At 39.5% G+C, this 21,990-nt stretch overlaps 1 protein-coding gene across 1 annotated transcript in view; it reads left to right on the top strand.

The window, feature by feature from the left end:
- Positions 1 to 819: 819 nt before the first annotated feature.
- FANCD2 (FA complementation group D2) overlaps positions 820 to 21,990 on the top strand; it is a 65,667-nt gene continuing 44,496 nt past the window's right edge. Inside the window, exons 1-14 of the mRNA XM_036738167.1 lie at positions 820 to 917; positions 2,297 to 2,434; positions 3,830 to 3,897; positions 4,502 to 4,605; positions 4,886 to 4,946; positions 6,258 to 6,310; positions 6,504 to 6,582; positions 13,763 to 13,887; positions 16,912 to 16,999; positions 17,582 to 17,686; positions 18,193 to 18,293; positions 18,519 to 18,624; positions 19,671 to 19,706; positions 20,366 to 20,509. Of these exons, the coding sequence (XP_036594062.1) occupies positions 854 to 917; positions 2,297 to 2,434; positions 3,830 to 3,897; positions 4,502 to 4,605; positions 4,886 to 4,946; positions 6,258 to 6,310; positions 6,504 to 6,582; positions 13,763 to 13,887; positions 16,912 to 16,999; positions 17,582 to 17,686; positions 18,193 to 18,293; positions 18,519 to 18,624; positions 19,671 to 19,706; positions 20,366 to 20,509 (1,272 nt within the window). The 5' untranslated portion in view covers positions 820 to 853. The remainder of the gene's footprint in view (positions 918 to 2,296; positions 2,435 to 3,829; positions 3,898 to 4,501; positions 4,606 to 4,885; positions 4,947 to 6,257; positions 6,311 to 6,503; positions 6,583 to 13,762; positions 13,888 to 16,911; positions 17,000 to 17,581; positions 17,687 to 18,192; positions 18,294 to 18,518; positions 18,625 to 19,670; positions 19,707 to 20,365; positions 20,510 to 21,990) is intronic.

Here is a 21,990-nt window from a genome sequence, read left to right as displayed (position 1 = left end):
CTTTGGATCTTAGTTCTTTCACTGTTTTGGTACCTTGGACAAGTCACTGTAACATCTATGAACCTTAAGTTTCCTCATCTGTAAAATAAAGGGGATCTAGTGATAATGTCTTCCTTGCCTTTCCTTGGCCAAGAGTGCATCTCCCAACTTCAGATATTTTCACTGGTTGTTCCCATGCCTGGAATTCTCTCCTTCCTCATCTCCTTCTCCTGGCTTCCTTCAGTCTCACTTTCTGCAAGAAGCCCTTTCCAGTCCTTAATTTTAGTACCTTTTCTCTGAAATTATCTCCATTTTATCCTGTATGTATTTTATTTGTACAAAGTTGTTTGCATATTGTCTTCCCATTAGACTGAGGGCTGTAAGAGCAGGGACTGGTTTTTGTTTTTAAATTTTGTTTTCCTTTTTATCTCCGGCACTTAGCACAGGGCTTAGAATATTGGGAGGGGAAGCTTTCTTCTAGTTCTATATTCTATATTCTTTCTCTGGACTTCTCTCTGTGAGAAAGTTTTATTTTTATGCCAGCAAAAACATCTGTCAAGAATTTTTAGTGTATAGTACACTGTATTAGGGACTGCCAGGACTGCCATGTGTGTACTGTAGGATATTCTGAGAAGCCAGGATCCCTCAACTATTGTTACTTAAAACAAAGGACCCCCAAAAGGAGAGCCTAGTAGCAAATTGTGGTTCATGCACTACTGGAAGAGGCTGAAATATAGAGGGAAACCATATGACTCTGAAACATTTTTCCTTTGAGATCCAACTTTCTTTAGGAATTCAAAACCTATCTGGAGGGTAACATCCTTTCTGACATTACTATAGGAAGTGACTTTGGCCGTAGAAGATATTGTCGACAATGTTTGGGAAAAGAAGACTCTCAAGACCTGAAGACAGAAAGAGCCTGACAGAAGATTGCTCCAGTATGTGAATAGTCATTCATTTCATTCAGCCAGTATTTGGAATGGGTTGTCACTGGTGGGAATCAGGCAGAGGCTGAGTACCTGGCTGTTGGGGGTGTTATATAGAGAATTCATGTATCAGGAAGGGGTTTCTACGAAACACTTCTAATGAAACTTTGGTTTCTATTCCATTTATTAAGTGACTATTTTGCAAAAAGCTCTGTGTTTGGTATTGAGAAGGATACAAAAATATACAATACACAGTCCCTACCCTCTAGGAGCTTATAATCGAGGTGGAAGGATGGCTTTTTTTTATATTAGGAAGATGGTTTATTTACCTAAAACTCTTGAGTAACAATACCAAGCATAAGAGATAGTGGATAATGGTTGGTTTCAGTGTAAAGAGAATTCTAGTGTATTAATTGTCCAGTTTTATAACTGTAGAGCTTATTAACTTGTCTAGTTTGGGGAATTTGCGTCTGACGAGCTATTGGTTCAAAATATGTGTTGTATTTCCTTTTGTATACTTGCAGCAGCAGAAACACTTCCAAATGTAAAAAATTAGCAATAATGAACTTTTTTGTTTTAGTAATAGAAAATTTGATGATTAACAATGGCATTCTAAAAGGCATTCTAAAACATGTTTTTTTTTTTCTAATTGAAAAATGTTTAAATCTAAATGGGAACAATCTAGGAATCTGACTAAAAGTGAATGGGCTGCTTAGATAATGCTATCTCATATATTGCCAAAGGTGAGAAACCTCTGTATTTACCTTCTTGGGAAGAGACTAGGGTTTAGGCGATGTGCAATAAATCAATTTTGTTTCTTTTTTTTCATATCCATGTTTATTTGCATTGAAAGAGAGAGGATGGAAATCATGGCTGGATGGATGACTAAAAAGCCATAGCAACATAGCAACATTTTAAGAAATTTTATTTTTCTTTTTCCAGCATTTTGTTTTAAATTTTAGTCGGGGACAAAGAGGAAGTAGAAGGAAAAGAGAGATGTAGAAAAGGGAGGATGGAAAGAGAGGCAGATCATATGTTATTTCTAGTTCTTACTGCTTATTCAATATGTTTTGAATTCCTGTTGAAGTCAGTCTGAGTTCTGCGCATAAGAAAGACAGAAGTCCATGTTCCTTATATTTATCCTTAAACACTTGTCATTTCTTCGCTGCAAATTTTATACAATTGTAGTTCCTTGGGTAAAAATTAACACATGGAAAGAGTCATATTCATTGATATAATTTCTCTATTTGAGCAGTGATTAACCACTTTTATACTTAGGGGTTTTATCATAGATCTCGTCTTTGGGGGACACATTAAGTTTCTTGTTTTGTTCGCATTTAACATCTGCTTCTCTGTTCATGGAGTCTATGAGACATTTCTTTTTTCTGAAGCCAAGAAGAATGAAGTGAATAAAAAGCCGAGGAAATCACTTGCTCAGGATGAAGTCGTAGAGAATGATAGTGCTTTTGTAAAGCTTCTCAAGACAGCAGGAGTTACTCTTAAAACTGGGGAGAGGCAAAATCAACTAGGTAATATTCTTATCTTTATCATAGGCTTTGATATCACATTGCTATCATGTGTGTGGGTGTGGGTGTGGACGTTGTAGGATTAAGCTATATGTTTTTGAAATTTAATGTTACAGAGAATAGAAAAGGCTGGGAAGAAGTGGGAGCGAGTAGGGAAAATGCTGCTATCCAGGGTCCAGCAGAGAATTGTTTTCCAGAAGATATATGTTCTAGGTCTTTAAAATTTTTTTTAATTTTCCTTTTTTAATAAACTTGACAAGTATCAAGAAACATAAGCATTTCCTAATACAAAATACAAAAAAAAGGATTGTATATGATTCCATGAAAATCTGTTACATATAGGTTTTTAAAGTATGTAATAATTTAATGATAGTGATACCAAAAAAAAGAGTATTGATGAAATATTTTTTTAAATGCACAGAAGGAAGAAAGCAGTTCAGAGGGGACACAGATAAGGGCAATGTTGGATATGCCTTTTTAAATGTGATATATATACTTCTAAAATTAGCTGTATATAATAGATTTGAAGTGTCACAATCTTTTTTTTTTTGTTTTCCTAAGGAAATATAATAGGTAGCATTTATATAGTACTTTAAAATGTGCAGAGCTCTTTACATACCTCATCTGATCCTCACAATAACCTTGTGAATAAGACGTTATTACTGTCCCTATTTTACAGAGGAGGAAACTGAGACTGAGAGGTTAAGTGATTTGCCTAGGTCACATAGCAAGTGACTGAGGCAAGGCTTAACCTCCTGACTTCAAGTCCACCACTCTGTCCAATGGGTCACCTGTCTCATGAAGAAGTTCATAGTTTATATTTGTTAAGTTCATAACAGCATAAAGGGTAATACTTGGAGCGCTCAAGGTCATAGATTGTTTAACCCAGGAGTGAGGAACCTGTGGCCTTGAGGCCACGTGTGGCCCTCTAGGTCCTCAAATGCATCCCTTTGACTAAATTTGAACTTCACAGAATAAATCCTTTTATTAAGGAGCCCTAGAGGGCCACATGTGGCCCTGAGGCCACAGGTTCCCCACTCCTGCACCATTGTTGGAGAAAGAGGAATCCCATTGAAATGGAAGATCCTGATGTTGCTTTGTAGCGTTAAAACTTTGGTGGGAAAGATATTTTTACATACATATGTTTCTTGAGCATTTGTTAATCTTCTGGCAAAGCCCATTTTTGTATTCTTAAGAGCTTGGATGGTTTTGGTGCTGATGTTAAGCTAAAAGACTTTCTATTGGCCCATTCAGGCTAGAAACAGGGGACCTTATGAAAATTAATGGCATTGGGGAGGGTTATAGAACTTGAAATAATAATCTGTATTAAAGACAATCTGCTTGAAATTTAATTTGGTCATTGTATCTGATGCCAACTTTTTATTTCTTATTCTATAGCTGTGGATCAAGTAATTTTCCAAAGGAAGCTCTCTCAAGCCTTGAGGAAACACCCTTCTTATCCCAAAGTATGTATTTCTTGCCCTGGCTTTTCTGTTTTTACCAGCAATGCTTTATACTAAAGAAACAACAGTCTGAATAAGACCATTATAGAGTTGAGATAGGTTAGAGACATATTTTGCCACTGACAAGAAAACTCTAAATCAGGTGTTCTTGACTTTTCTTGTGTAATGGACCCCTTTAGCATTCACTCTCTCTCTCTCTCTCCCCCCCCCCTCCCTCTCCATAGATCTATATCTATATCTATCTATATACATATACATACATATATATGTGTATGTGTATGTATATGTATATATAAGTGGTCTGTAAGCCCATGGTCTTACAAAGAAAACCACTTATATTGAAACACAATTATCTGGGGCACCTAGATGTCACAGTGGATAGAGCACTGGTCCTGAAGTCACGAGGACCGGAGTTCAATCTGGCCTCAGACACTTAGTAGCTGTGTGACCTTGGGCAAGTCACTTAACCCCAGTTGCACCCCTCCCCCCAAACAACCAAGAAATTCAGTTATCAAAATTAAAAAAAGAAAACAGCACAATTTTATGAACCCCAGGTTAAGAACCCTTGCTTTCAAACGTCTTATTCCTTTTTCCTCTTTTCCTGAAGGCCGTGGAGGAATTTATCAGTGGCCTGGAGTCATACATAGAAGATCGAGACTGTTTCAGGAACTGCCTCTTGTCTTGTGAACGACTACAAGAAGAGGAAACAAGGTGTGGAAAGGGAAGTGTATCTAGTATAGGTGAGGTATGACTAGGGTGCAGTATCTCTTTGGGGTAGAATTTCCTGATATTTCATCATGTTGCATTCCCCCCACACCCCACCCCCCCATAGTTCAGCTTCTAGGTGATGACTGTGAGTGTTAAGAGCCAGAGTTTTTCTAGACTTCTTTCAGTAAACCAGTGTGTCACAACATATCAACTGCTTTCTTGGTTAAGGGCCATCTTTTCATTGCTCATCCTTTAGAGTGGAGTCTGTGTTTCTCTTTTACAGCACGGTCACTCCTTACTATAAGAGCCTCATTAAACTACTGCTGGGGATTGACAATTTACAGGTGAGATTTTGACTTTTTTCCCCCAAATAAAAATATTAAAAGGGCTGTAGTTGGTGTAAATGATTCAAGTACTGTCAAGAGATGAATGCAGTGGTCATGTTGGCATGTCCAACTGTTCTATGGCCTTGTGCAAAGACAGAAGTAATAGACAGAAGGCAAATTTGGAGATTGCTGATAATATATGAAGTCCTTCAGCAGTATAGAAACAATCAAACTTCACACCTAGTTAGTAAGAACAATCAAAATAGGAAGCTACCAGATAGTGCTTCTCCACATACCATTCTCCTATCCCTGCTGGCCTTGCAGTATGCCGGGGCCCCTAGTGTCATGGCTGTCTCCCAACCTCAGCTGACCTTGTTTTCAAAGTTGATTGAAGGTGCATTTAGTGCCATGTGCCCCCAGCACCACTCAGAGCTGTGCTGCTGCTTAACTGGATCTAATTCCATTGGGTGAGTTTCTAGGCCATACAACTGCTCTGTTTCATCCAATAGACCTCTCTGTTCCCAAGTCCTTGTTGTCCTCATCTCCCTAACCTCTCAGTTTCTCACCTTTGGGCCTCGTACTTCTCTGCCAACTCTCCTCTTTTCCAGTTTGTTTTGTCTTCTTCCCTTACCCTTAACTTTTTTCATTCCATTGGAAGCCCTGAGTATGATTTAGTCAGTGTAGTTCTTCAGTGGAGAATCTCAGAGTTCGAAGATCCTCAGAGGTCGTGCTTGAACATGAATCTGCTCTATGGTACACCCAACCAGGGGTCAATTGGCCCCTCCTCCAACACTTCTGGCCAAGTGGGATCTCACTAGTTGTGAGGTGGTCCTTCCCAGCTAGAGTGTCAGTCATTAGGAAGCTTTCTTTATATCACACCTAAATCTGCCCTTTGCATCTTCCTTCCCTCAGTCCTTGTTCTGCTATCCAGAGCTGAGCAGGACAAGGATAATTCCTCCTCCTCTTGACTGACAACCCTTTCAGATACCTTTTTGGTCCTTAGTTAAACTTCTTGTTATTACTCAATGACTGTTTTAAATATTCCATTTACTGAATTTGCAGTTAGCACTGTTACTACTAAATCTTCATCGAGTATCTAGTTATTCATGGTGCTTTGCTGGTCATTAGGACAAGTTACAGATTCTTGCAGTTTTTGTTTTAAAGCTAGATATCTTTCTTGTAAACTGAGATATATAGTAAGAGCTTCTCTGATGGTTTAACATGGGCTTTCCTGGGCTTGTTGGGGAACATTGGTGACATTGGTCACTATAGGTTTTCTCTTAATATTTTGGAGTAGGCTGACTTTTTACCTATATATATTTTTTACAGCCTGCCATTATCAGAATCTTATTTGAAAAGTTGCCAGAATTTCTTTATGAGAGGTAAGTGGCAGATGTACAGAGAAACCCAATGTGATCTGAAATGGAGTCTCCTCAAGGAAGCTTTCTTTGAAATGGCTCCAACTTTCCTGAAAGTCATACTTAGTAGAAAGAAAACTTCTGTATGACATTAGGATTTGCTATATATATAAAAAGGGCTAAAACTCCTTGTGTTTCCCCTGTTCTAACATTTCAGCATTAATAATGATGGACTCAACATGCCTCGGCTTATTATCAATCAGTTGAAATGGCTTGACAGGATTATTGATGGCAAGGTATGCCTTATGGCCTTTTTGATTTATTTTCCAACTATATGTAAGGATAGACTTTTAAAAATTAAAATCTTTTTTCTAATTGACAAGTATTTTTTCTCTCCTTCCCATCTCTCTTCTCTTAAGTGGGGGTGGGGAGGGAGGGGGAAAGGGACAAGAAAGAAAACCAAAACTCTTGTAACAAATATGCATAGTTAAATCAGACAAATTCCCATATTGACCATGTCCAAAAACTTTGTAATTTGCCTGGTTTTTTTCCCCTTTATTATTTTTCTTATATTTAATTTTTTTTATTTTTAGTTTACAATACTCAGTTCCACAGGTTTTTGAGTTCCAAATTTTCTTCCCCTCCCCCCAAGACTGCAGGAATCTGATATATGTTCTGCATATACCTTTTCATTAAACATATTTACACAATAATCAAGTTGTAAAGAAGAGCCATGATCGATGGAGTGAATCATGAGAAAGAAGAATCAGAATCAAAAAAATATGTATAGAAAAAAAAGAGGGAGAGCAAATAGTTTCCTTCATACTCCATAGTTCTTTATCTGGATGTATAAAGCTCTTTTCATCATGAGACCTTTGGGACTGTCTTTGAACTTTGTATTGATGAGAAGAGCCAAGTCTATCAAAGTTAGTCATCACAGAATCAGTATGTCTGTGGTTGTGTACAATGTTCTGGTTCTGCTCCTCTCACTCAACATCATATCGTGTAGTTCTTTCCAGGTTATTAGTTTTTTTTTTTCTCTTAACAATTATTTTATTATTTAATATTTTAGTTTTCAACATTGATTTCCACAAGGTTTTGAGTTACAAATTTTCTCCCCGTTTCAACCCTCCCCCCACTCCAAGACGGCCTATATTCTGATTGTCCTGTTCCCCAGTCAGCCCTCCCTTCTGTCACCCCACTCCCCCCATCCTCTTTCCCCTTACTTTCTTGTAGGGCAGGATAGATTTCTGTGCCCTATTCCCTGTATATCTTATTTCTCAGTTACATGCAAAAACAACTTTTTTTTGAGCATCTGCTTTTAAAACTTTGAGTTCCAAATTCTCTCCCCTCTTCCCTTCCCACCCACCCTCCCTAAGAAGGCAAGCAATTCAACATAGGCCACACATGTATCATTATGTAAAACACTTCCACAATACTCATGTTGTGAAACACTAATTATATTTGCCTCCATCCTATCCTGTCCCCCTTTATTCAATTTTCTCCCTTGACCCTGTCCCTTTTCAAAAGTGTTTGCTTTTTATTACCTCCTCCCCTATCTGCCCTCCCTTCTATCATCTCCCCCTTTTTTATCCCCTTCCCCTGACTTTCCTGTGGGGTAAGATACCTGATTGAGTGTGTGTGTTATTCCCTCCTCAGGTCAAATCCAATGCGAGCATGATTCACTCATTCCCCCTCACCTGCCCCCCTTCCCTTCCAACAGAACTGCTTTTTCTTGCCACTTTTATGTAAGATAATTTACCCCATCCTATTTCTCCCTTTCTTCCTCTCTCAATATATTCCTCTCTCATCCCTAATTTGATTTTAATTTTTTAGACATCGCCCCTTCCTATTCAACTTACCCTGTGCCCTCTGTCTATATATATATATATATATTCCCTTCAACTACCCTAATACTGAAAAAGGTCTCATGAATTACACACATCATTTTTCCATGTAAGAATGTAAACAAAACAGTTCAACTTTAGTAAGTCCTTTATGATTTTTCTTTCTTGTTTACCTTTTCATGCTTCTCTTGATTCTTATATTTGAAAGTCAAATTTTCTATTCAGTTCTGGTCTTTTCCCTGAGAAAGCTTGAAAGTCCTCTATTTTATTGAAAGTCAATATTTTGCCTTGGAGCATGATACTCAGTTTTGCTGGGTAGGTGATTCTTGGTTTTAATCCTAGTTCCATTGACCTCCAGAATATCACATTCCAAGCCCTTTGATCCCTTAATGTAGAAGCTGCTAGATCTTGTGTTATTCTGATTATGTTTCCACAATACTCAAATTGTTTCTTTCTGGCTGCTTACAGTATTTTCTCCTTGATCTGTGAACTCTGGAATTTAGTGACAATATTCCTAGGAGTTTTCTTTTGGGGATCTTTTTCAAGAGGCGATTGGTGGATTCTTTCAATTTCTATTTTACCCTCTGGCTCTAGAATATCAGGGCAGTATTCCTTGATAATTTCTTGAAAGATGATGTGAAGGCTCTTTTTTTGATCATGACTTTCAGGTAGTCCAATAATTTTTAAATTATCTTTCCTGGATCTATTTTCCAGGTCAGTGGTTTTTCCAATGAGATATTTCACATTGTCTTTCATTTTTTCATTCCTTTGGTTTTGTTTTATATCTTGATTTCTCATAAAGTCACTAGCTTCCACTTGCTCCAGTCTAATTTTTAAGGTGGTATTTTCTTCAGTGGTCTTTTGGACCTCTTTTTCCATTTAGCTAATTCTGCCTCTCAAGGCATTCTTCTCCTCATTGACTTTTTGGAGCTCTTTTGCCATTTGAGTTAATCTATTTTTTAAGGTGTTATTTTCTTCAGTATTTTTTTGGGTCCCCTTTTGCAAGTTGTTGACTTGTTTTTCATGGTTTTCTCTCATCACTCACATTTCTCTTCCCAATTTTTCCTCTACTTCTCTTACTTGATTTTCCAAATCCTTTTTGAGCTCTTCCATGGCCGGAGACTAATTCATATTTTTCTTGGAGGCTTTTGATGTAGGCCCTTTGACTTTGTTGACTTCTTTTGGCTATATGTTTTGTCACCAAAAAAAGATTCTTGGGTCTGAGTCTGAGTCTGAGTCTGCACCCTTTTTTTCTGCCTGGCCATGTTCCTAGCCAACTACTTGAACTCTGAACTTTTTGTCAGGGTATAACTGCTTGTAGAGTAGAGAGTGCTTTGTCCCAAGCTTTAGGGGCCGTGCTGCTGTTTTCAGAGCTATTTCTACTCCACTGTCACCTCAAGCTCTGCCACAGCAGCGTTCCTCCTCCCCCAAGAACCGCCAACCAGGATTGCAACCCAGATCTGAGCAGGGCAAAACAAGCCCTTCACTCCCACTCTGGTCTTCCGCTTGATTCCTCCCACTGTGTGAGCCAGGGACTCCGGAAGCAGCTAATGCTGGAGCTTCACCACTGCACCACCTCCGCCACCCCCGGGGCTGATGGCCAGACTGCTCTCTAACCCAGTCTAGCAGTTTACCCACTAACCTGCTCCGTGGTCTTTGGGTTTGTGGGTTGAGAAGTCTGGTAACTACCACAGCTCAATGATTCATGGCTCTAAGGCCTGCTCCTGTCGACTCCCGGTCTGGTCTGTCCTGGCGCGGCCCACGCTGGGCTGGGCTGCGCTCCACTCCCAACACTGTGTGATAGACCCTTCCCAGTGTATCCAGGCTGTCCTGGGCTGGAGACCTGCTTCCCTCTGCTATTTCATGGGTTCCATAGCTCTAGAATTTGTTCAGAGCCATTTTTTACAGGTGTTTGGAGGAATTTGGGGGAGAGCTTAAGCAAGTCCCTGCTTTCTAGCTGCCATCCTGGCTCCTCCCTCTTCCCCTTTAGCTACATTTTTTTTTTATCAATTCCTTTTTCCCGTGTAGTACAGTTTACTGAGAAATGATCATTGAGAGTGATGGTGTTGCTTAACTTTTTACAATTTATCCAAAATAATTTTTGTTAGAATGTAGTAATTAGATTTTATTACCTAAGGGATAGAAATTTGAAAAGTAAACTTAACAACAAAAACAATCTAACAAATATGCAAAGAATTTTTAATCTTGAGAATGTAATAAAATATAAATGAAAGCCAAAAAATGGAATGACATCCTGTAGTTCTTTCCATATTTCCTCATATACTGCATATTTATCATTTTCATAGCAGGAAAATGTAGACTATCATCTTTTTACTTGTTATATTTTCAGTTATAAATAGGCAATGTTTAAGTGCTTTAATAAGGTACATAGAAGCCTACCCAACTATGGTAGCGTAGTCTTTTTTTATTTTATTGTTTTTTATGTGTGTTTACTTATCTTTGTGTAAGTTATTCCTATATTCACCTACCCTGAACTGAACGTAAGCTCCTTGAGAATGGGGCCTATCTTGTTTTTCTTTTTGTATCTCTCATATCTGGTACATAGTAGGTGTTTAAAGGTATATTGAATGAATGAATAAACAGAGTCCTATCCTGGGCATTGGGGTATGGCATAGCTTTAGCCTGGAGGTCAGGTCTAGGTAACTGTGTGTGGCCCATTAGCCAGGTATCGGTTGAAGTGATATAGAAGTTTGAGGCCCAGATAATGCCTTGAGATGGGGTTATTTAACCCAGTCTGACAGGAACACAGCTTATGGGTTATTCAAGTGTGATGCAGGTTCACCTATGGTTGAGTGGCCTTTGGGTAGGGATTCGGTAAATGTTATTGTAGACAGGTGGTCTGAGTTGTGACACTGAGGCCTAGGGATCCCAGACTGCTGGAGGCTTGTCTTAGAGATCTGGGACCAGTGGCATTGTTTACCAGTCATGCTAGGTATGGGGGAGCTATAGCTGAGCCATTTAAGTAGTGGTCAGGGCCAGATGGAAGGGTTGTCCGCTTGTCTGAGACAGGCAAGGGTGTGGTCCCCAGAAGTCTGAGGATGGTGATGTCTCGTAACCCAGTCCTATAAGTGATAGCTCAAGATATTTAGGTCCATTGGAGGGGCTACCTTTGATTGTGGGATCCAGTATTCAGGTTTTACTGAAAGTGTATCCTACTGGCCCATGGGTAATGGAAATGTGGGCTGGGGATATGAGACAGGAGCAACATCTCGGTGGTTAGCCTCTTCTGCCTGGTGGTCCAGGAAAAGGGAAGGGTGGCTTAAAATACAGGCAAAAATGGAAAAGTCAGGGCAAGAAATACATACTTTGCGCCATACCAATCTAACTACAAAAAAACTATTTTACAGAGCTAGATAAAATAATAACAAAATTCATCTGGAAGAACAAGAGGTCTAGAATATCTAGGGAATTAATGAAAAGAAATGATGGGGAAGGTGCTCTAGCCATACCAGATATTAAACTGTACTATAAAGCAGCAGTCATCAAAACTACTTGGTACTGGCTAAGAAACAGAGTCATGGATCAGTGGAATAGGATAGGTATACAAGACGCAGTAGTCAACAACTGTAGCAATCTATTCTTTGATAAACCCAAAGAATCCAGCTTCTGGGCTAAGGATTCACTATTTCACAAAAACTGCTGGGAAAATTGGAAAATGGTAGAGCAGAAACTGGGCATAGACCAATATCTTACACCATATACCAAAATAAAGTCAAAATGGGTTCATGATTTAGGAATAAAGGCTGATACTATAAGCAATTTGGGAGAGTAAGGAATAGTTTACCTATCAGATTTATGGGAAAGTAAAGAATTCATGACACAACAAGAGATAGAGAGCATTACAAAATGCAAAATAGATAATTTTGATTATATTTAATTGAAAAGTTTTTGTATAAAAAAAGCCAATGCAACAAAGATTAGGAGGGAAGCAGAAAGTTGGGAGACAATCTTTACAACCAGTGTCTCTGATAAAGGCCTCAGTTCTAAAATATAAAGGGAACTGAGCCAAATTTGTAGGAGTACTAGTCATTGCCCAATTGAGAAATGGTCAAAGGATATGAACAGGCAGTTTTCAGAGGAAGAAATTAAAGATATCCATAGGCATATGAAAAAATGCTCGAAATCACTACTGATCAGAGAAATGCAAACCAAAACAACTCCTAGGTACCACATCTCAGTCCTGTCAGATTGGCTAAAATGACAAAACAGGAAAATGATAAATGCCAGAGAGGATGTGGGGAAATTGGAACACTTATATTGCTTGTGGAGTTGTGAACTGATCCAGACATTCTGGAGAGCAATTTGAAACTGTGCCCAAAGGGCTCTAAAAAGGTTCATACCCTTTGACCCAGCAATACCACTTCTAGGGCTGTATCCTAAAGAGATCACACAAATGGGAAAAGGACCCGTGTGTACAAAAATATTTATAGAGGCTCTTTTCGTAGTAGCAAAGAATTGGAAATCGAGGGGATGCCCATCAATTGTGGAATGGCTGAACAAGATGTGGTATATGAATGTAATGGATACTATTGTGCTATAAGAAATGGGGAAGATAAGGACTTCATAATAACCTGGAGAAAGCTACATGATATAGTGCTGAGTGAGGGGAGCAGAACTAGGAGAACATTATATACAACCACAGATATATGGATTCTGTGATGACTAACCCTGATAGACTTTGCTCTTCTCAGCAATACAAGATTCAAAGACAACTCCAGAGGACTCATGATGGAGAGAGCTATCTACATCCAGAGAAAGAACTATGGAGACTGGATGCAGATTGAGGCAAACTGCTCTCTTTTTTTTCCTCTTTTGTTTTTGTTTTTTTTTGGTTTTGTTTCTTCTTTCTCATGATTCATTCCATTGGTCGTAATTCTTCTTTACAACTTGACTATTGTGTAAATAAGTTCAATGCAAAGTTATATGTAGAAGATATATTGGATTCCTTGCCTTCTTGGGGAGGGAGGTGGGGGGAAGAAAATCTGGAACTCAAAATCATGCGGAACTGAGTGTTGTAAACTGAAAATAAAAAATCTTAATTTTTAAAAAAAGAAATACATACTTTGGGATAAAATATTTAACATATATGAGAGCCAGTGATGGGCAAAGGAGGATCTAGGTGCTCAGTGTGCTACAAAATGAATAAGACATTGTCTTTGTCCTTAAGAATCTTACATAGAGATAAGACAGACAGGAATAACTATAATACAAATATAAATACCATAACACAAAACTGAATGTGAGAAATGCCCCCCAAAGGGTTAAACAGAGCGGCTTAGAGGATTTCTGAAGATGGAGAATGCACATTCAGCTAAAGGAATAGAGGGAGGGTTCATAGAGGAGGTTCATTTGAGGCATTTCATTTCTTTCTTTCTCCTAATCCTTCCAACCATCTCACTTCCCTTCTCTTCCCCCCACAGCCTTTAAGTTCAGGAAGAGCTTTACCCGAAGTTTTGCCTAGTTACACCGGAACAGTCTTTGGGATTAATTCTGCATGATTAAGAGCAGAATATCAGTTTTATGCCATGTCTCACAGATGGGGATGGAAAGCCTTTCTCTGGTGGCTTTTCTCACAATTTGCTGGTTTGTTTTTTTTTAAACTTCCTAGGACCTTACAACCAAGATTATGCAGCTGATCAGTATTGCACCTGTGACCCTGCAGCATGACCTCATAACCAGTTTGCCTGAGATAATTGGAGACTCTCAACATGGTGATGTGGCTGGGGAGCTGAGGTACAAAATATGGTTAGAGAATGCCTTCAGCAGGATCTTGTCCTAGGACTGGGTTTTGTCATTTTGGTTGAAAAGAGAGGGTCATCTTTTTTCCATTAAGATGTTGCTGGCCCATCATTGGGCTATGAATGTGTTTTGGCTTATTTTCCCAGTGATGTGCATAGATCTAAACCTGGCAGGGGCCTCAGAGGCCATTGATTCCAAACTTGTACTTGGACTGATGTGGAAATTGAGGCCCCAGGCAGGTTAAGTGAACTAGCCAAAGCCATGTGAGCATCAAGAAGCAGAGGTGGGACTAGAGGCCTGGTCCTTTCCCTCCAGAGTCATTGCTTTTGTGAGTGCAGTTGTTTGGCATTAGGGCCTAGCCTGCAGCAGATGAGACCAAAGAGCTTGGCCTCATTAACGTGTCCTCTAAACATATCAGCCAGGTTTCTAAAAGGTTGTAGTGGACTTGTGATGAAGGAAAAGCATACTCAAGTGACAATTCTCCTAACCTAAAGGGGAGGATTCCTTCTTCCAGGTGCATCAGTAGGGTTTTACTCCATTCATAGTACTCCCATTTCCTTCAATTTGTGGTTAAAAAATTCCATGCTCAAAAAAAATTTTATTTAGCACCTATAGATGTATGTACATAGGTGTATGTATATGTGTTATACATGCATGCAGCATACTATATAAATATATACATGATACAGCTATAGTATGTGTATGTATACAAATGTATGTGTATGCCTGTATATTATAAATAAAATAACACATTTGTAATAGGTAAAATGATGTGTACATATAATACATAAAATAACAACATAAAAAGAACTCCATGCTCACAGATTGAGTGACAGTGTTGACAAACTCTGGACAGATGGAGACAGATGGGTAACAGCACCCTGCTGCAGTTTGATATAGAGGAAAAAGGCATTTGGATGTCATTTTCTACTGATCGGGTACTATTTTGATGGAAAAGTAGTTGTGTCCAAATCTAGATGTACTTGCCAAGAGTCTCTATTATTGTACATCCTTATTGCCTTACATGAATCTGAGTTTTCCACCACTGAGGAATATTCTTTGTGATACTGCTCCCCACCCACTCTGGACTCAGATCCTCTGTTCGTGGAGGCTGCCAGAGTCTCTAGGGTTCTCCAACCCTCTGGGACCCCCACAGCTTCTTAGAATTATTTCTGTGTTCTCTTAGGAAACAAGAAGTCTTTAGCAGGCCTAGATGTTCATGGGAAGTCTGAAATGTGCTGCTCCTGGAGAAGGGCAGGGCTAGGCTGTGGGCAGTGTGAGGAGAGGAAGCTTTGCAGCAACGCCCCTCACCGCCCGCCCTCCCCCCACCTCACCCCACCACCATAGTACAGGGCTTGTGCCAGCTCTCCAGGGGAAAACATCGCTACTTTAGAGGAAATGGAATCTGGAGCCCAGCAGGGCTTCTCCACTGACCTGATCTGATTCCTCTTAGGACTGATTACCTTTTGAAACCATTGCTTTGCACATTGTGGACAAAGAAGAAAGTGTCCATGTTCTTTCACCCACAGTGTTTACATCCACCTTGTACAAAGTCTTTAGTATTCTTCAGGGAGTTGTTCTTTAAAAAAGGAGAAAGTGTGTGCCTTGTCCTCAAGGAGATTACATGCTAGTGGAGAAGTACTATACATACTGTATTCTGCACAGAGAAGTGGCAGAAACGGAGATGTGCAGGTAGCCGGAAAACTGAAATTTGAGAGATGAACAAGAAGCTACTAAAGAGCTAGGCAGAGGCAGACTTCATGGGGTATGTAAAACTTTGGACTTAGGATTTCATTTGTATAGGAATTCCTGATGGGGAAATTCTGTTTACTAATGCAGACTGGCAACTGTTCTTCAATCTAGAGAGATGTCAGGATACTGAGAGGTTGAGGGACTTGGCCAGGGTCACATAGCCAGAATGGGCTCATTCTGACCAGGCCTTGGGACCATCCAGGCTACATAGCCTGGTTATTAATGATTTACAGCCATTACTTAGAGACCCAGAATGCAGATAAACTAAGTGCAGTAAGGTCCCATTTTTGGTGACTCCTATATAAACCAGCTGTCAAGAGAGGCAGAGTGGCGTGATGTAAAGAGACTCATCTTTGAAGCCAAGAGGACCAGGGTTCACATCCTCCTTCTGAGACATACTTGGCTGTGTGACCCTGGGCAAGTCACTAAGCACCTCACTGCTCTAGGCCACTCTGAGAATTTTAAGTTGCAGAGAAGGTACCAATCAGGTCCAGTCCATATTGTTGTATAAATTAGTATCAAGGAAGTGTGGCTCTTTGGACCTGGTGAACTTTTTTTATTCCCACGTACACTAGTGCCATTATCAGCTTGTGTACACATGTCCCTTTGGGCAGGGACTTGGAGAGCTGTGCCTGTTGTTAATGTATCCCCTGACTAAAGGTTTGTTGGTATTTGGTAAAGGAGGTTTAGTTTGTGTGCTTTAAAAAAAAAACCAAACACCTTCTGTCTTGTTAACTGAATCTCTCCAAATCTTAAGCTTTCATAGGAGGCGAGGGTATACTTGGCCTAAAATACATAGATTGGAACTGAGTCTTCCTTACCGTGACACCAGTTCTATTTACACACCATTGCCTCTCTAGATTTTTTTTTTTTAGGAAAGAATGTGGATTGATGGGAGAGGAGGACATTTTCCTCTTTACTTGCTTTAAAAGCAAGATTTTACTTTGTCAGTTTAAGTCCTTGGTAAGAGCAGAGGAGATATTGTGGCAGTGGCTCCCTCTTTTCCCTTGAAGAGGAGTCAGCATCTTCTCATCCACCAGGATATTTTCCACATTGTTCTAGAGTGGGGTTTTCATAGTCATCTTGCATACCTGTGTGGCTTACTAATTCAACCCTTTGAAAAAGAAAAAAGATGCTTTTTACCATGTCCACCATAACAGTGAAACTGAATGTGATCTGAACCCACATTCTAAAGAAGAGATTTTCCTAAGTTTGCATTCACTTACTTCTCTGTTAATTTCTTATGTAATTCTTACTTGCGCACAGTGACCTTTTGACGAAGAATACAACACTAACGGTCCCAATCCTGGATGTGCTTTCTAGCCTCCGCCTTGATCCAAAGCTTCTCTCTAAGGTAGGGGAGGAAGAATTGAGAGCCAGCTCTCTGCCAGTTTTTCAAGGAACAATGCTTTTTAAGAAAGTCATTGTAGTGAAAATTGCATTTTGAAAGTACCTTACCTTGTTACTCTTTTTTAGGACAGGTGAGGCAAATAGAAAATTGATTTCAAGATGGGCTGTAAATTAAGCTGCAGCAGAGTAATGGTCCATTTTGTTAGATACTCAGATTAGGGCAGAGAGAGATGGGTTTTGATGTTGTTATTGTAGTAAATTCTAAAAGCCTGAACTTTATGTAATACTGTACATAGAAAGAATGGATTCCCATGCATTCCCTCCCCACCTCTTTCTTCTGACTATGGAAAATTCAGGCTCCAAAATCTGAGAAGATAATAATAGCATTATATGTATTATGTGTCTTTAGTAATTACCTTTTTAGCATTCAGTTTCTTTGAGATTTCAGTTAAGAGTCAGGTGTTTTCCTCCCCACTTTACATATGGGGAAAGCGAGGCACTGAGAAAGTTTTCTTTTTTTTTTCACAGTTTGATAGGTCTGAGTATTAAATTTAAGAGACTAAAGTGGTCTTGCTTTCCCTTTTAGGTGCGCCACTTAGTGATGGCTAAACTGTCAGCTGTGACACTGGACAATTTACCTGTGATAATCAAGTTCATTCTTCATGCAGTCACAGTGACAGATGCATTAGAGGTACATTGGTATTTTTTACTCACCAGCTACCTAGAATGGTGCTAAACACAGCAACGTATATCGATTCCAGTTCAATCTTGAGGGAGTTTCTATTCTGAAATGGAAGAGAAACTTAGAGTCATAAAGTAGTTTTTACTCATACTCAAAGAACTAGGAAAAAAATGGCTTATTTTTCCATGAATTTGTTGTCCCCCATATCCCCATCCTCTGTCCCCTGTTTCCTACCCCCAACCCCCATCTCCAGACTAATTAGTGAGTCAAGGTAGCACCTGGGAGTACAGAATGGCACTGCTGGTCATATTCATTCTCATGAGATCATATTTGCTCTCTTCTTACAAAATGTCAAACACTTAGCATTTTGAAGGTTATATCACCTCATTATTATCAATCTTTTATCTTTAAAAAGTTGGTATCTCATTTAAAACTTAAGTCAATGTCATTTTAGTGGTTTGAGGTTATCCATTGTAAATGATTAGAACACACTAGGAATCCTTTGCTTTCTGCAGGTGATTTCTGAACTTCGGAAAAAGTTGGATCTAGAATACTGTATTTTGCCACCTCAGCTGCAAACTTCCCAAAGCAAGCTGAAAAATAAAGGTCATGTGAGGTATAGTAGTCCTTGACACATCTTTCTCCTGGTCTCTTTGGTTTTCTACCCAAGCAACAAAGCTTCTCTTGTGGTCATCCAAGAAGTCAGTGTCCGGAGTGATGTTTGAAGGGCAGAGCACTTAGCTGGGCAGTCTCCAGAAAGCAGCCTAGCTGAACCTTGATAGAGAGGGACGCTTCTGGTTCATGGACATAGATGGACATGGTTTTATTTCTCTGCTTATAGTTCTGGAAATCAAGAGAACAGCAATCAGGACTGTGTTTCTCTCCTCTTTGATGTGATCAAGTCAGCTGTCCGATATGAGAGGGCCATTTCAGAAGCATGGATTAAGGTAATTGCCCAGTCCTCTAACGAGACCTTTGTGGTTGGTTAGCTCCATTGTTTAGGCCATGTCATTATGGGTTGGATCCCCATAAAGGCAAGTGAGCCTTTTGGATTCTGCTACCACCTTCCCTGCTCACCTTAGTCAGGTATTCTGCAGTTAAGTGATGACTGTTGTAAGAGCACATGGGTGAGATCCGGACAAACTGATCCCTCTGTTTATGTGAAGGTTAGTGGTTTTATTAATTTAGAAGGAAATTACCAGAGAAATTAACTTCTTATTAATCATCACACTTAAGTGTGTTTCCACCTTCCAAAGATTTCTATAAGGCCACATGTAGGCTGGAAGTTGATAATAAGGTGAAAAAAGTATAACTGGAAAATGGCACTGATTTTATAAATGTTTTGAAAGAAGTGGTGAGATTTGGTAGTGGCTTTCTATAGTCCTAAGAAAGAAGTATTATAAAAAGAAATATAACTTAAAGATTTAATGACTGGATGAACAGTTAACTTCTTGTGGTTGGAAAAGTGAGTAAAAAGAAAAGCTCAGGAAAAAAGGCTATTTTCTATGTGTTAAGTTTCATTTTATCATTGGTAGACAATTAGTGCATACCTACTGGGTTTTGGTCGCTGTGTTAGGCTCTAGGCATACAAAAAAGTCCCCTGTCCTAAAGAGACTTGAAGTAGCTCACTATAGTGATGATTCACATTGATAGGGATCCTTAGGATCTACAAAGTATTTCATTCACTTAATACTATGAGGTAAATTATGTATTATTATTATCACCATTATATGGGTGTGGCAACAGGCTTAGTGACTTACCTAGAGTCACTCCACTAGCAAGGTTTGGAGTCTTGATTTGAACTTGGGTCTCCTAGTTGTGGTCTAGCACCCTTTATAATCTAGTTGAGGAGAGAGGACCTGTACTTAGAGAAGTAAATAACAATACAAGGTGCCATCTAGACCTGTCAGCTCTGTTTTTGAGGGAACGTTGAAATAAAATAAGGTGCTACATCCTACTTCTAAATATCCTTTTGTTTCTGTTCTCTCTCTAGGCAATTGAAAACATTGATTCTGTGTCTGACCACAAGGTGACCTTTATGTACCATAATTCCCTAATCATATGCATTTGGGGGTTGAGCCTTTCTTAGAAACATAGTCATTCATCGGGGTTTGTGTTCATTCTATAGTGACTCTAGATACCTTTATTGGTGATGTCAGGTCATCTGGGGGGGAACTTCTCAGATGGTGTGCCTCCATTCTTTTGTTCATTGTAATTATAATGGACCTTGACTGACCAAAAAAGAAAAATTGTAAATTCTAAATGAATCTTCCTATTGCGCTCTTAAGACCCAGTCTTCATTGGTAAGAAAGTGGAAAATGGAGGAATTGCCTATTTAACTAAGATTCATTCTCACACATTGCACTCCACTACCCCCACCCCCCATCCCGTGCTCTCCATTCTTTATTTCACTAGTAACAGACATCTGACAAGGCAGAATTAAAATTTCCATCCACTGCCAGAAAGTCTGTTGGACTGGACCCAGTCCTGCTCTGGTTCTGGAAATCCTGACTCCTCCCAGAGAACCAGAACTCCATTCTACCTCTCTTGCCATTTGTGGGACCACTTTGTCTCCTCTGCTGGCTCTTCAAGGTGTCCCTTGAGTGGCTCTTTGGGCTTACTTCAGGCTTAGCTGTTTGGTTGGGCTTTTTCACTTGGTTCATCTCATTGTCATTTTCCTTGTGGAAGGTTCTTGACCTGCTGATGCTTCTGATCATCTATAGTGTAAACACTCAGAGCAAGAAGTGCATCGAGAAGGTGCTGAGAAACAAGGTCCAGTCCGGAAGCATCCCTGAGCAGCTGCTTCAGAGCACGTTCTGCACGTATGCTTCGGTAAGTTTCAAAGACCTTGGAAGTTGGACTTTGGAGGTCATTCTAGTTCAAACTCCTGGCCGTGATATTGACAGGTGCATCCTATCAATCCCTCCTCAGCTCAGACGCTTAGAGTAATAGCTAATGCATGGTCCTATATCTCTTCTTTTCCCAGCCAAATTCCTAGAAAAAGTTGTCTGCACTCATTACTTCTGCTTCCTCTCATCTCCCTCACATTTCAGTCACAGTCTGCCTTCTGATTCCACCTCTTAACTGAAACCATCCTCTTCTGCATACGATCTTTATCTGCTTAATCTGCCCTTTTTCAGGTTTTATTCTGTTTGACAGCCTTGCGGCTTTTGTCCTATGGACCACCCCTTTTTTTCCTGGAAATTCTTGCCTTCTTTGGCTTATGTAACACTGTTCTCCTTGGTTGTTGGACCATTTTGCTGAATCACTATTCTTTTTTTTGTACACTAAAAGTGGAGGTATCCCTTGAGGCTTTGTCCTGGGTCCTCTTCTATTCTACTCTGTATTTCTGTGGTAATCTCATCAACTCCTTGGGTTCATTATCTCTCTATATAGACTCCTAATCTATATGCCCAATCTCAGTCTTTCTCTTGAACATCAATGCGCTTGTCGCTGTCTACTAGACATTTCTACCTGTAAATCTTGTTATAGGCAAGTCAGACTCAGTATATCCGAAATAGGATATTTTTCTCCCTAACCCATCCCTGTAAACTTGTCTATTTCTTTTTTTAAACACATTTAGTTATTTATTTATTTATTCATTCATTCATTCATTCATTTATTTATTTATTTATTTATTTATTTATTTTTAGTTTTCAGCCTTCACTTCCATAAGATTTTGAGCTCTAAATTTTCTCCCCCTTCCTCACCCCAAAAGGGCATGCAATCTGATATAGGCTCTGTGTTATACATTCATATTAAACATTTTCACATTAGTCATGTTGTAAAGAAGAATTAGAACCAATGGGAAAAACCATGAGAAAGAAGAAACAACGACAAAAAAGAGAGAGCGAATAGTATGCTTCGATCTGCATTCTGACTCCATAGTTCTTTCTCTGGATGTATACAGCATTTTCTGTCATAAGCCTGTTGGAGTTGTCTTAGATCCTTGCATTGCTGAGAAGAGCTGAGTGTATCAAAGCCAGTCATTGCACAGTGTTCTCCTAGTTCTGCTCATTTCACTCAGCATCAGTTCATATGTGTCTTTCCAGGTTTTTCTGAAGTCTGTCTGGTCATCATTGGTATTGCTTTGCATTCATATGCCACAACTTGTTCAGCCATTCCCCAATTGATGGGCATCCCCTCAATTTCCAATTCTTTGCCACCATAGAGAGAGCTGCTGTAAATATTTTTGTTACATGTGGGTCCTTTTCCCTTTTTTATGATCTCTTTGGGATGTAGACCTAGCAGTGCTATTGCTGGATCAAGGTATGCACAGTTTTATAGTCCTTTGGGCAGAGTTCCAAATTGCT

This window comes from Trichosurus vulpecula, chromosome 9 (genome assembly GCF_011100635.1).
Source record: "Trichosurus vulpecula isolate mTriVul1 chromosome 9, mTriVul1.pri, whole genome shotgun sequence".
In the NCBI taxonomy this organism is placed as follows: Eukaryota; Metazoa; Chordata; class Mammalia; order Diprotodontia; family Phalangeridae; genus Trichosurus; species Trichosurus vulpecula.
This window is presented reverse-complemented; position numbering and strand designations above follow the sequence as displayed.